The sequence below is a fragment of the Cydia strobilella genome, chromosome 1 (genome assembly GCF_947568885.1).
Source record: "Cydia strobilella chromosome 1, ilCydStro3.1, whole genome shotgun sequence".
Lineage (NCBI taxonomy): Eukaryota > Metazoa > Arthropoda > Insecta > Lepidoptera > Tortricidae > Cydia > Cydia strobilella.
Genome location: NC_086041.1, coordinates 12,746,493 through 12,761,511, shown reverse-complemented (window position 1 = coordinate 12,761,511; position 15,019 = coordinate 12,746,493). Strand labels below are relative to the sequence as shown.

The 15,019-nt window shown below is 37.7% G+C and overlaps 1 protein-coding gene and 1 long non-coding RNA gene across 2 annotated transcripts in view; one reads left to right on the top strand and one right to left on the bottom strand.

Annotated features, from left to right (window-relative positions):
- The window catches only part of LOC134746679 (uncharacterized), a 368,384-nt gene that overhangs the window by 75,366 nt on the left and 277,999 nt on the right, over positions 1-15,019 (top strand). The window lies entirely within an intron of this gene.
- LOC134747820 (uncharacterized) lies at positions 3,913-8,238 on the bottom strand. Its single transcript, XM_063682461.1, has 4 exons — positions 8,233-8,238; positions 6,896-7,051; positions 5,181-5,384; positions 3,913-4,212 (listed from the first exon to the last, which is right to left on the bottom strand). The coding sequence occupies exons 1-4, from the start codon at positions 8,236-8,238 to the stop codon at positions 3,913-3,915; spliced, it is 666 nt and encodes a 221-aa protein (XP_063538531.1).

Sequence of the window (15,019 nt, the reverse complement as noted above, 5' to 3'; positions counted from 1 at the left end):
CCAACAGGAAGATACAAACTGATCGGAGGTCTGGTACAAGTAATAAGATTTTGCAAAAAAAGTCCTAAGGTCAGTCAAACAAAATCCAGGACTGCCTGATTACGATTTATCACGAAAATTCATAGAATGTCGAAGTACTGTAAAGATAATTCGCCTCAGAGGTGGCTATTAAGAGCTATCGAGCAATTAAAAATTCAAATTGGACCGTTAAATAGAACCAACAAGCTAAAACACGATCTTCGACTATTGTGCGACCGAGTTTTGACAAAATTCGAAGGTTACTTGTTGTTGGACGACGAGACGTATGTAAAACTCGATTTTAATTAACTACTCGGTTCGAAGTTTTATATGGCCGATAGTAGAGAAAATGTACCCGAAAAATATAAGTTCGTGAAACTTGACAAGTTCGCAAAAAAATATATGATATGGCAAGGATTTTGAATTTGCGGCCTTAAGACGAAAAGTTTTATTAAATCATCAACAATGAAGTCGGACATTAAAGAGTGCTTAGAGAAAAGAGTTTTGCCATTTATTAAAAACCGATAACAGTCGCGTGAAATATTGGCCTGATTTAGCCAGCTGCCACTACTCAAAAAAAGTTTTGGCATGGTATACTTATAATCAGGTAGATTACTTACCCCGCGAGATAAATCCTCCGAATTGTCCCCAATATCGATCTATCGAGAACTACTGGGCAGTCATAAAAGAAAAATAAACATGACTAGTCAAATTGTCCAGGATATCAATTCGTTGCGATCTACATGGGATTGACAAGCCAAGAATGTCGACAAAAGTGTTGTGCAGAATATGATGGGGTCCATTACGAAAAAATACTCGTAATTATTTACATAGCTGAGATTTATTTATTTATTTATACATATTTAAAAGCTAAATACATTACTATTTAAAATTCACCGTTCATACTTTGTTATATCGTTTGCTTAAAAATATCAATTTTCAAGTGCGTACCAATTCCACCCGGACGAAATAATTAAACTGCATATTTGTTTAGCTTGGGTCTCTATTGATTCCCATAAATTTTTATTTCCGATTTTTTCATTCCATAATGTTTTCCATCATAATTTTTATTATTCATATCTTCCTCGCGTTAATCCGGCATTTTGCCACGGCTCATGAAAATTCCTCGGGGGTGGGGGGTTAGCTAAGGGTGTAGGGGGGGGGGGGTGTGAAGGTACCTTTTTTCAGATTTCTTTAATTTTCTTGGGTTACCAGCGCTATTAGTCATATTGTCAATAGTCATAAAATTAAACAATATAATTTGCAGTTCCGATTATTGCAGGTCATCATTATTGTTAGGTATAAAATTAATCGAATTTAAACTGTTGTGAGACATACTAACATTAAATCATTTTACGGTTTAGACACGCAAAATGATTACACCACCGTGTATTGACCGTGTGTTTGACCGTGTATTGCGGCAGTACGCAATACACGGTCGTCGTGAACGCTGCTCGCACTATTATTGCTTGAGAAAGGAACCCTAGGCTCTCCGAAACATGTCGCGCGAGTGACTAAAACAAGTGAGTCTAAACCGTAAAATGATTTAAGGTATAAAATTTGTTAGTCATCATACTATTCAAGCTCAGATGGTATAAATACATAATGTTGAAGGCAATAAACTTGCTTATAATAATTATTGTTCTAAGGTCTTTTTTCGCAGGTTATAATGATAGGTAGTCACGTGATTAGTTACCTAACCTAACCTACTTTTCTAGTAGCATTTAGGTTCTGTAAGGGTCGCAGTTCTGACCTAAACTAACCCACTTTTCTGATAGCAGTTCGGTTCTGTAAGGGTCGTAGTTCTAACCTAACCTAACCCATTTTTCTGGTAGCGGTTCGGTTCAAGGATCGCAGTTCTAAAATATCCTAAGATAATGGTATACCTAAGCTGTGGTTACCTATAATTGGACAGACATCGAACCTCAATGTTATGTAAGCTACAGATTATTTTTTTATTGCCTGTTGGTGACCCCAAATAAAATAAAAAATGTAACCTAACCCACTATTCTGATAGAAGTTCGGTTATGTAAGGATTGTAGTTCTGACCTAACGACTTTTTCAGTAGTAACAACAATTAGTAGGTACGTTAAAATATAATTATTATGCTTTAAAATATATCTGTATAATTATTGATAGACCTTTGAATGTAATAGTCATCAATATTATGTATAACTTTTGTGATTATAGTGTTTTATATTATAGATATTTAATATTAGAACTATTTAGCGTTATACAGGTTATAGTTAACAAAAATTATGACTATTGATGTTAATGTCCATAAATAATATGGAAAAAACTACGAAAAAAAATTTGTTTTGATATGTTAAATTTGAGTTCTTTCAAATGATATCCCACTTGACCTACTAACTTAGACTGAAATTTTGCCCCGTCTTTATATTGGGCATTTTCTATACTTAATAAAAATAAAATAAAGAATAACACTAGCTCAAGTAGTTCTCGAGATGTTTGGCAATGTGGCAGACAGACGAACGGACGGACGGACGAACGGACAGAGTCGCACCATAAGGGTTCCTTTTGTACCTTTTTGGTACGGAACCCTAAAAAACGAGCGAGACAGGGGTGCATGTTAAGGCCTGACTGCATGAGGTCGAAGTTTTGTATTAATTATAAGTACATACTTAGGATAGTTTTTTTCTCAAAAATCATAAAGGCGTGAAAAGGGAGATGGAAATTTGTATGGGGAGTCAATAACCGCTGAACCGATTTAGGTAGATAAAATTTGGTATAAAGACTGACGGGCCAATTCGAACAATGATCTAGATATCAACTAGATATCCACTAGATATGAAACAGAAAAGATAACGAGATAATTAAGAATGTCATGTCAAATTTGACATTTTAGCGATTCCGAATGTCCTCTTGATCGTTCAAGATCTTCTAGACATCCAATGGATATCTAATAGATATCCCAAAACGTCACAATAATTGTAGCGTGAAATGACAATTGGTTTCTCGGAACGAACTGCAAAAGAGTTGAGAACTAAACTATAACGTATCTATTAGATCATTTAGATCTCGTATTGGTCTCGTATCTATTAGTAATTATCACGTTGTTAGAATTGACCGGTAAGTCCCGAAATACGATATGGATCGGATTGTTTTTATCCAAAAAAATTCTCCTTAAAAGTGAAAAGGCAGGTTTGTATGGGGAATCAATAACCGCTGAACTCATTTATATGAAATCTCCGTCTACCTAGATCTTTGATTTAGTTGAAAATGATACCAAACTTGATTTAGAACCTAAACTTAAACAATTATTCGTCCGCTGCCTGCTATACGGCCACATCTCAAAATTTATGATCATTGGAGATTCAATCTTAATTAGAAATAATAAAGTTAAGTTTCCAATGAGCATACATTTTGAGATGTGGCCGTATAGCAATGTCAGACTAGGTATGCCGACGCTGATACAAATGGGGCCGGGTGGGGGCTCTCCCGACTAGTCGGTACATCTCAACTTTTATCTCCAATTTTTCAGCTTCACACAACCTTAAATAGCTAATTTATGCTTACTTCATCTAAAGTAAATTAAAATTAAAACAAAGTTTTGTGAACACTATTTTATTATTAAAACACTAAAAGGTTACATCTTAACACTGGACCTAGCAAAATTATAGTAAATTAATTGTTCTAAAAGTATTATTATATACTCACAAAATATCAACATAATATTCAGCATTCATAAACGACTGTTAAAGATGTGGATAATTGTAACTCCTCAAGTATGGTGTGGATCCTAATATTAAACCTATCAGCCAACTTTGAGTGGACAGTAGATCAGTTTGTTTTTAAAGTTTGACCATTTATCAGGCAGTCTTTCCACGCTATATTAGCGTATTATTTTTATAAATAAGTCAATTTTTTTAACCACTAGTTATATTTTTTTGTAACTCTTAAAGCTAGTGCATTTTGAATACTCCTACGTCTCTTTCTCCTGGCGTTGCCGCAGGCGGCCCGCGCGGCCTCGCAGGCGGCGTGCGCAGCCTGTTTGGTCGCCGCACAGTCCGCGCACGCGCACTGCAGCTTGTGCTGTAAGTGGGATAACCTCGCTCGTGCTTCAGCAAGATTTCTAGACTTCTCCTGTAGACCAATCTTAGTCTTTTCTAGTACACAGTTAGCGGCTTTTACCAATTGGGCTGCTACATTGACGGCTTGCATCATTAATTTGTGCTGTAGATATAAACGATTGATATCATATTATTAACTTACCACATTAGTAAAGACGCAAAGTAAAAATTTTTGATTAGGTTTAATATCTTCTGTTATCTTTTATAGAACACAATATAAATTGTAAGGGAAAATTACCTAATTATTAAATTAATTAATTAAATTATAACATAATTTTCTTGTATTTTTAGGGTTCCGTAGCCGAATGGCAAAAAACGGAACCCTTATGGATTCGTCATGTCTGTCTGTCTGTCTGTTTGTCTGTCTGCCTGTCTGTCTGTCTGTCTGTCTGTCCGTCCGTCCGTATGTCACAGCCACTTTTTTCCGAAACTATAAGAACTATACTGTTGAAACTTGGTAAGTAGATGTATTCTGTGAACCGCATTAAGATTTTTCACTCAAAAATAGAAAAAAACAATAAATTTTGGGGGCTCCCCATACTTAGAACTGAAACTCAATTTTTTTTTTCATCAAACCCATACGTGTGGGGTATCTATGGATAGTTCTTCAAAAATGATATTGAAGTTTCTAATATCATTTTTTTCTCAACTCAATAGTTAGCGCGAGAGACTCTTCCAAAGTGGTAAAATGTGTGTCCCCCCTTCCCCTAAACTAACTTTTAAAATAAGAGAATGATAAAACTATAAAAAATATATGATGTACATTACCATGCAAACTTCCACCGAAAATTGGTTTGAACGGTATCTAGTACGTTGTTTTTTTTAATACGTCATAAATCGTAAACCGCAATTTACCTTTCACTCACGTTTCACATAAAAATACATTGTTTAAATTGTGTAATGTATGGAACCCTCTGTGCGCGCAGTATCTGTAGGACTACCAAGTGAACTTGAAGCTGAAATAGTCCATTTCTTAAAATCAGGTCCGTTGAAAGGTAAACGTTACATAGCTCTCTGTATAAATATTATACTCAGCCAAATGTATTTTTGGTGGAGATTAGTGGAGGTTACCTGAGCATTAGCCTGCTGCGCGAGCTGGCAAGCGGCGGCCACCGTGCCCTGCTGCTGATGCACTGCCTGCAGGTTCTGCGCCACCACTGCTTCCGTCTCCCGGACCTCCTGCTGCAGCTGCTCAACAACTGCCTGCTTGCCCGCGAGCGCAGCCTCCGCCGCTTTCGCTGCTTGTAGAGCCTTTTCCGCTAGTTGAGTTTTCACCTGAAACGACACTTACCCATATTTTTAATTTGAACAACTCAAATGGCGTCATAGTTCTTGGAATAATGGAAGATTTTTAGCGTATTTAACTATTTACCTACAGCGTCGTACGGCGTACCACGTTCCTGGCCGACTAAGACCAGAAAATAACATTTTATTTTCGCACTAACAATAATTTCCAGGAAAATGTCCCCCGATAATTTATACAAAGAGAGTAATTCGCGTTCCTTCCAGCATTTTTAATGCGTTATTATGAAACATTGCTCGTACACAAATCTTAGCGTTTGATTTTGGTGGTTTTTTGAAAGTTCGTGCTCGTGAAATCGAAGTAGGTACAAGTTTACTGGGTAAGTTTTCCACTGAAACGGTTATTATGAAGGTAAAGTTTTAGTTTCCAGCAACCGATTTTTGCATTTTTAATGAGGGATTTTCGAGGTCGAACCTGATGTTTCAGCTGCCTAAATTGATGCCACTGCTTAAGTAAAGAGTGTTATCGTAACCTCGATTCTACAACATTTTCAGGTTACACAAGACGGTATAAGGGCTAACCAGTGGTAGAAATGCCGTCGCAGAGCCCTGCGCACCCACTTTTGTAAAGGCAGCAAGTGCGCAATGCGCGTTGCACCTGGCTATAATTATCCTCAGCTCGTACACGACCTAAGTTCTACCATTTAGTATTAAAATTACTTTCAGATAACCGGCCAGCAAACTTTTTTAAATAAAATATCATTTTCCCCTCACTAGCTCGGAAAGCCGTCTTTTATCCTTTAAAATAAGCGGGGAAAAACGCATTTTATCCACTAGTGGGGAAAGTAATTTGACCCTGGATTGAGCGTGTTTAAGTAGCTTTTAACAGATAACAAAACGTAAAACGCTCATAATAATGGTTCGTTCGATATTAATTATCATAAATAAATGGTTTGAACATTTAATAAAAAATACCAAATTAAGCTTTATTTAATGATTTTAAGTCATAAACCTTAAATTCTATAAGAAACATTTATTTTTTTAAATGATGTTGAATGTAATTCTGAACGCACAAGTTGAGTCGAAGCAATTTCAAAACGCTTCGTCAGAAATGTCAACATTGTTAACAAAAAATTTCTCACCGACTCCGACACGTAAAAATACACAACTTCCAGAGTTTTCTGTTATAATATCGTATTATCGTAAAAAAATTAGTGATTCCAGTGATGAAGATGATCTACGCCTGTGGATGTTGCACTTTCCTCGCTATAGTGAGGGGAAAAGTTTTGTGTTACACACGGGTGCAAATGTATTTTACTTCTCGTGTGTTGAAACACTCGCTTGCTCGTGTTCAATTCCACACTCGCGGGTAAAATACAACTTTGCACCCTTGTATAACAAATAACTATTATTTCATCAACCTAAACTATTGCAAAATATAATAAAGGGGTTGAGACCTTATTCCAATTTATTACCAGTATAAGTAATTAAATCGTTGTTGACAATATAAACTGAGAAAACAATATAAATTGAGTCTCGCTCACCATGTGCGCAGCCTGCGCGCCTGCCGCGTTTTGAGCCGCTTGCGCAGCCTTAGCTTCCGCCGCCGCTTTCTGTGCGATGCTGGACGCACACTTGGTCTTGGCGCAGTCACGTCCTGACGTCTCATGTGGGCGTTCTTGACTTGGTAGTCTTGGTACCTTTGTCAAAGACAAAAACGTACTCAAACGTGTACTCGTACGTTGAAATAATGCGTAGGTAGTGTGCAGATAGGCTGCGATATTGGAATTTTACGCTATTGTTGATTTTAGGCTGTTTTTCCGCGATTTCATTTAAGAAGAGCACTATACATTTCGCATATACTGGCCTCGCTTCGCTCGGCCCTTTCTATTTGGCTGCTTTTCCCTATTATCCGGCTTTTGTAGTAATGTGCTATTACTTAAGCTCGACATATAGAACGGCAGCAGTAGGACAATAATAAACGCTGCACCTAGATTAGACGAGGCAAGATCATAAAATAAAATAAAATAAAGAACATTTGCATTTATGGATCGGGCCTTAGAGAAATTTAATGCAGAGAAGCGGGATGAATAGCGGTTACTCGACTGACAACAACTAGGGTTATAAATATAAGATGGTTTGTTTTTTTAATCAAAATAAAGCAAGCTTTTATCCCCAACTGTACTTTTCTTTCAACAGTCAACTAATAGGTACTCATTGAGACAATTCTAACAAACCAAAACACAATGAAGCTGCGATGTTTTATCACAGAGTTCCTATGGTCACCGATCATATCAGAGGGCCTACCGCGAACCACGTTTGATGTGTTGCCTCCCTGTCACACTTACGTACGAATTTACAAGTGCGTCAGAGAGGCAACACGTCGTACGTGGTTGGCGGTAGGCCCTCAGGTCTCGATCATATGATCAGCTCGATGGTACCACAACATTATTGCATTGTCATCAAACTTACATAAATATGTGAAATGTGAAGTTTCAGTTCAATCAAATAATGGCATTATTTACACTTAGCTTGCAAAATTGGATTACATACAGACAACGGGACAGGTAAAAATAAATAAAATTTTGTAAAATAAGTAGACCGCCGCTAATAAGGAGTATTACTCTCAAAATACTCTTTTGGTGCGATGGTACTTAAGTATTTACTTAGTTTTAGGTCAGTCCTTTATACAAGGTTCAGTACGGACTACGGATCAAATGATGCCAAATCAAATCATAGAGGAACTTAAGAGGACCCCTATGTATATTCACAGCAAAAACTAATAGTTTCGGAGAAATTATAGAAATTTGAATAAATATATTGACAACCATCAGAACAGTAGTTAACTTTGGTTAGATTCTGATCTAGGTACTAGATTTACATCCATGTTTTTTGAAACAATCAAGTTATAAAAGTTAGGTTAACACGGCTTATTCACACAAAATTTATGATTTCTCCGAAACCGTTAATGGATTGACCGTTAACCGTCTAGGTGAATGAATTAAAACTTCATCTAGCATTTTTTTTCTTTAATTAGGGGACATCTTACATAGATCAACCTAGCCCCAAACTAAGCAAAGCTTTTCTTATGGGTGCTAGGCGACGATATACATACTTATATAGATAAATACATACTTATATATTTAGAATTAGATCGTAAAAATGGATATTACGCTAACGTAGTACTACCTGACTAGGTAGACGCTGTTGTAGTACTTTATCCTGCGGCAATGTCCACACTGAAGTCGCCAAAAGTACTAATACACACAACCTCATTATAAGTACATGAATTAAATTGCACTAAATGCAAATTAAACGTAAAAATTAAAGATTATTCTAAAGAAATATTTTGACATCAGTGACGGAAACAAATCAGAATCTACTGACATTTGTCACCATATTGCCAGCCAAGGACAAGAAGGCCAGCTTCAAGGGAACTCTATCAGATAGTCTTTTAATCTTATGCCTACACGTTTACCTAATGGTACGACCAGAAATGCAAGGATTCGCCGAATGCCGAGCCGATTATTTCAAAGAAAAAAAATGGAAACTTTGTATTGTATGGTGAGGCAATAAATCTATGTATATTTGCATAATAAATTTAAATTTACTTTTAATCTCATTTTAAAAGGTTGAATCGTATATTAGTCGATTTTTGAGAAGTCACTTTTAACTTTTAACCTCTGTATAATTATTTATTTAAAAAGGAAATACAGTTTATGAAACTTCAGTTACCTTATGTCAAAACTGTAATTTGCCATGAGGGCATTCTCTGTAAATTAAAATTATTGTGTTTATATAAAAGCGCAATATTATGCATTGATGATGAATGAAGAGTAGATAAAACGTTAAATTGCTTCCGAGTAACTTGCAAGTTATATTCAGCAAGCTACTTCGAGAAAGCCGGCGAAACCCAGAAGTTGTCGGTACGAATATTTTTTTTATATTATAGGACTGTTGACGCATCTTGAATTTTAACTAAATCTAGTTAAGTAGATAGAAAAAGAGCAAATTATCACAATAAATACCTCAAAGTTTCAAACTAAGTTTTTTTAAACATACAAAATTTTATTTAAAAATCTTGTACACCAAGTACACCAACTATATACATAAACCCAATATGTCACCGACAAAATAACAATTTCCTTGTTATCCATACATCCAAACAGCTTCTCAGCAATAGTGACGTCACGACGTACGAAATGCAACACAATTTTTGTTAGTTAGGAGGTGAGCATATCAACAGTCCCCGCTCGTAACTCTGTGGCCCAGTTAAATTAAGGGTTTCACCTCGGAATGAGAGATATTAAGCTAGAAACTCGTATACTCCTTCGTTATGACGTATTAAAGGTTCTCTTAAAAATCGACGCATAGATCGTGTGCGCGTCAGAAGTTATTCAAGGTCATATGTCATACAAATCGGTTTTTCGCGGATATCAAAATGTCTATAGCTCCGATGTTATTTACATGTAGGAAAGCGAATTGTAGAGCCTAAAATTTGCGACAATTAGGTACCAAATTTTCTTTCATGCGATTAGCCGTTTTCAACATATACGGCATAGAAGGCGCAGCGGCCAGCCAAACGCACTATGACGCAAGGTTAGCTGGTAATCTATAAAGTTTTTAAATCGTTAAAATGACACTTGTGGGTCATACATAGATTTTAAACCAAAAGTTGCCCCTCCTGTGGACATTAGTTAACAGCTTGTGTGCATATATGTAATGATTTTATGACATAGTTTAATATAAAAAGGGTACCCCTTTATACAGGTTTAATCAGAAAATTAAGCTTTATAGCTATAACTTTAGGTATTTCTACAGGAAAGAGGTACATTTTAAGTAATAATAATACAAAAAAAATGTTTTCACAAGATTTTAACTCCCGATGTTGTACCCCGATATATGAAACTTGGCTACAAAATTTGCCCACCATTTCTCGGCTACTTATTGGTTTCAGATTGACCTAAAATTTGGCATACATTATTAAAGACCGATGACAATGTAATAACTGAGCTGATCTGTTGATGGGAACCTTAGATGGCCATATGAACTCAGTGTACGATCGATTTTAATAATAACCTGTAACCTATAAGTATGCCGTACGTACGTATATTTACCTGGACACAAGCGGTTACTTATTTTCTACAGGACATACAACTTTTAAAAGCTGTATATGATCAATAAAAGATGATTAAATAACTTTATAGACAATATTATTGGGTAATATTGTCTTCGGTTACCGCGATAGTTACTCATGAATGATGGTCAACGGGTGACCTGTTGACCACGAACGCTGTAAAGAGTTCGAAACGTCGGGATGTATTATAAATTCAATATACGCGATATAATCCGTTTTCATAGTTTTATTTCAATATTATTGGGTATTATTCGCCGATATTCACGATTGACCTTGCCTCATAGTACGTATGTCTGATCACTACGCTTTCTGTACCCTATATCTTGAAAACGTCTCATCTCATGAAAACATATTTGGTACCTAACTTGTCGTAAATTGTATGCTCTACAACTTTTTCCTACATGTAAATAACATCGGAGCTATAAAAATTTTGATATCCGCAAAAAACCGATTTGTAAGACATTTGACCTTGAATAACTTCTGACGCGCACACGATCTATGCGTCGATTTTTAAGAGAACCTTTAATACGTCATAACGAAGGTATATACGAGTTTCCAGCTTATTATCTTTCATTCCGAGGTGAAGAGATAGTTACGTCATAACGAAGGTGTATACGAGTTTCCAGCTTATTATCCCTCATTTCGAGGTTGACCCCCTTTTTAGGCTTAAGATGACTGGCCCACTGGTGGCCGGGGAGGGGAGAGGGGGGTTTGAAGGTACCATTTTTCGGTTTTTCGATTATATCTCGGAAACTATGCGTCTGAGCGACATGGCCACTTATACAGTGAAAAGTGATTTAATTTGTTCCAAGTTTTATTCAGTCAAGTTTTTCGATATCTTGTATAGTTTTTGAGATATCCGCTCTTGAAGGTTTATTTAGGGCTCTCATTTTTATCTTGATTATCTACATCAATGAAGCTGCTAGGCCGGGTTTGGTATCGTTCTCGTATAAATCGGGGGTGCTGAATTCATTTATGGTATCAACATTGACACCATTCCTAAGTAAGAACAAAATTTAAAAAAATGCTTTTTTTAACTCCTCTTCACGCTTAAACCACTAAACGGATTTTGTTGAAATTTGGTACCTATAGAGATAGTTTGAGTCCCGGCACGGTATATACCGCACACCCGGCACAGTATAAGTGGGGTGGAAGTTTGTATGAGGAATCAATAACCGCTGAACTGATTTAAATAATATTTGGGATGGTCTACATGTTTGATTTAGTTGAAAATGATGACACAGTTTTAAGCTCAGGAATTCAACTTTGGCGAAGGCGTTTCACACCTTCATAGTATGATTTTTGAGATAGAAACTATCTTATGTCCTGTCTCGGGACTTAAAACATCTCTGTACCAAATTTCAACTAAATCGGTTTAGCGGTTTAAGTGTGAAGAGGAGTTAAAAAAAAGGTATTTGTTTAAAATTTATATGTTTTTACTTCGGAATGGTGTCAATGTAATACCATAAACGAATTTGGCACTCCCAATTTATACGAAAACGATACCAAACATGGCCTAGTAGCTTTATTGATGTAGATATCAAGATATAATTTAGAGCCCCTAAAAAACTTTCAATAGAGAATATCCCGAAAACTATTCAAGATATCGAAAAATTTGACTGAATTAAACTTGTAGCAAATTTAATCAGCTTTCGTTTTGTTTAAGTAGTCATGTCGCTAAGACGCAGTTTCCAAGATATAAGTGAAAAACCGAAAAATTTCAAACCTTCATACATCCCCCCCCCCCCCCCCGGCACCAGGGTTGGTTACGGCCGGGGACTTTTGATATGTTCATCTCCTAACTAGTCTAAACAAAGTTACGGAATCATCAAAAGAACACAGCAGCATCAAGATACTTACAAGATTCGAACACACCGGTCAATTCAAACAAACCTCGAGCCTGTATTCGGCCATGATTAAACCCCATCTGTTTTATCTTGCAGATTTAGAAGATGGTTTGTGTCTCCGTGTCATTAACAATATTGGCAATCGCATCGCTTTTGGCTTGCCTATCCTCTTTCACTTTCCCAGAAAAAGAATTCCTCAAGTGTTTGAAGAAGGCAAGGAGATAATGTCCTGCATCTCGTTTTTGTCATTCATTTTAGCCGTCAGTTGTCTCTCCTGTGGCCCCACAGTTTACCGCAAATACTTTACGAAGCAAGATAAATCTCCTTCAAAATTGTCAAGATGTAAGAGCCCATGCTGCCCCAAAAAGGAGGCTACCCTTTAATGAAATAAAGATAAATTGTAAATACTAGTGTTTTTCTAAAATTATACTACATACAGAAAAAATACATTTACACGATATTCTAAATAGGTGCGATTCAATCGTGGCTGAAATTTGCTTACACTATTGTCATAGAATAAGTACTATACCTAATAGTACAATCGGATTACTAACCTTTTTTTTTTGTTAGGAGGGAAAAATGCATTACGCATACCACCCGGGTACGGGGGGTGACCCGAGTGGTTATGTGGGACTCCCGTCTAGGCTAATGGGGCCCACGGTGTAACCACTAGAAAAAATCCCCATATGCCGCCTCGCCGCCCTATTGGTGGGGTTACAGGAACACTTGCGCTTGTCATCCGCGACCCCACCGGCGGCAGCCGCCCACGAGCGCGGCTCCTTCGCGAATGCCTGAAGGCCCTTAACGCTAGGCGCGCCAGATGGTAAGACGAGCCTTCCTCCTCGGCTTCCATTCTGTATTGTAGCGGACCCCCCCCCCCCCCCCCCCGAGCCCGCCACAAGGAAGCCACGGGCGCCAGGAATTTCCCCGGCAAATCAGGTCTATGGTTCTGCCGCAAAACCACAACTCGGCTGCAGAGGACAGGGAGAACGGCAGATCGTAACACCGACACTCCTCTTCCTCTGCAGCCCCACCAACGCCGCTACAGCGGAACGGCCCCGCCAAGTTCGCAGGGGATAGGGAGAGTGGCGCATCGAAATACCATCACTCCTCTTCCCCTGCGATCCCACCTCGGTCGGCCGCCGAGGATAGGGAGAACGGCTTACCGCAATACCGACACTCCTCTTCCTCGACGGTCCACCTTCGGCGCTTGGAGCGTCCTCCTCGGACCAGCCCGCGCCTCAAACAGGCCGGCCCTGGTTGCCTCTTCGCTTCACCGTGGGTGACCAAGCCACGGTTACTAAGCCCCTCCACCACGACAAGGTGAGCAACCCGCGGGGGGTGGATTACTAACCTAACCTAACCTAACCTCGAAATCTCTTCCAAAGTTATGAAATTTGGTATGTATATTTAAAGTCAGACTACTATGATACTATATTTACACAAATATCCATAAAGAAAATAATAATATATCTACATATATACAAATTTAATATATATATAAATAAACATACATATATTTAATAATTATGTACCTAGTGTGAGACATCACGTAGACATTTAGTCGCGAATGTTCTCAAATAAATGCTTACGCAACTTGCTTTTGAATGTAAGCTTGCTCTGAGCTTGTCTGATAGGCAGAGGGAGAGCATTCCACAGCCGAACTGCTTGGCAGGTGAATGAGTTGGACAAGAATCCAGTCCGATGAGGGAGGATGGCCAGCTTCAGAGTATGAGAAGCACGAAGAACACAACCAGGACGGGCTGTTATAAACTCAAATTTAGATCTGAGATAATTGGGTGCAGCTGGGTCAAACAAAATTGAATACAGAGTACATAAAATTCGCAATGACCGGCGTTCACGAATTGGGAGCCAATGGAGTTTACGGCGAAAAGCAGAGACATGGTCATATTTGCGGAGGTTAAAGATGAATCTGATGCAATTGTTAAGGAGACGATCAAGTTTGGACAGAGAGGCTTGTGTAATGTTAGTGCCACACACATCAGCGTAGTCAATGATTGGCAATATTAGGGACACTTGTTTTATTGAAGAAAAAATCGATTTTACACTTGTTTTATTGAAGAAAAATCAAAACAGCCGCCTTGAGAGGACGCCGAATATTAAATTATATTTTTACTTCTAGCGCCTAAACTATTGAGTGGATTTCAATATAAAATTAATCTAAAAAAAAAACCGACTTCAACGGGAAAAAAAAATATTCTCTTTTTATATGCGCTAGCAAACTGATACGTTTGAAGTCGGTGCCAAGCTAAATAGTTACACATACTAAGCAGTTTATAAGTCAATAGTTTTTGTTTAAAAGATATCAAACAAAATGTTGACTTGTAAACCACCCAAGTAGGTGGCTTGGCAGTTTCGTTACTACAAGAATGAATTTTTCACCTTACGTCTATGTGACGGTAGCGAAACGGCCAAGCCACATAATTTGACTAAGGTGTAGAGTTTGCGAAGTAAGGGCTTGTAGAGTTAGAAGCTTGGCTCTACAAGAGATCTGATAACTTTTTGACAGCCGCAGTGACCCTTATGGTTTGGTCTTGGCACATTTTACATGAAAATGTTTTCGGTGGGTAGGTATTATATCTTCATTCTTAACACTCTCGGGTTAACCGGTGAAATTTAGAAGTGCTTAAAAAGATATCGAATATTTGGGTCTCTGTTATACA

What these genes read in the sequence shown, in the direction of transcription:
- LOC134747820 (XM_063682461.1), bottom strand. An exon ending in GCGCGCAGGCTGCGCACATG is followed by an intron (nt 5,385 to 6,895) that starts GTGAGCGAGACT and finishes GTGTCGTTTCAG; the next exon opens with GTGAAAACTCAACTAGCGGA. An exon ending in CGCAGCAGGCTAATGCTCAG is followed by an intron (nt 4,213 to 5,180) that starts GTAACCTCCACT and finishes TTATATCTACAG; the next exon opens with CACAAATTAATGATGCAAGC.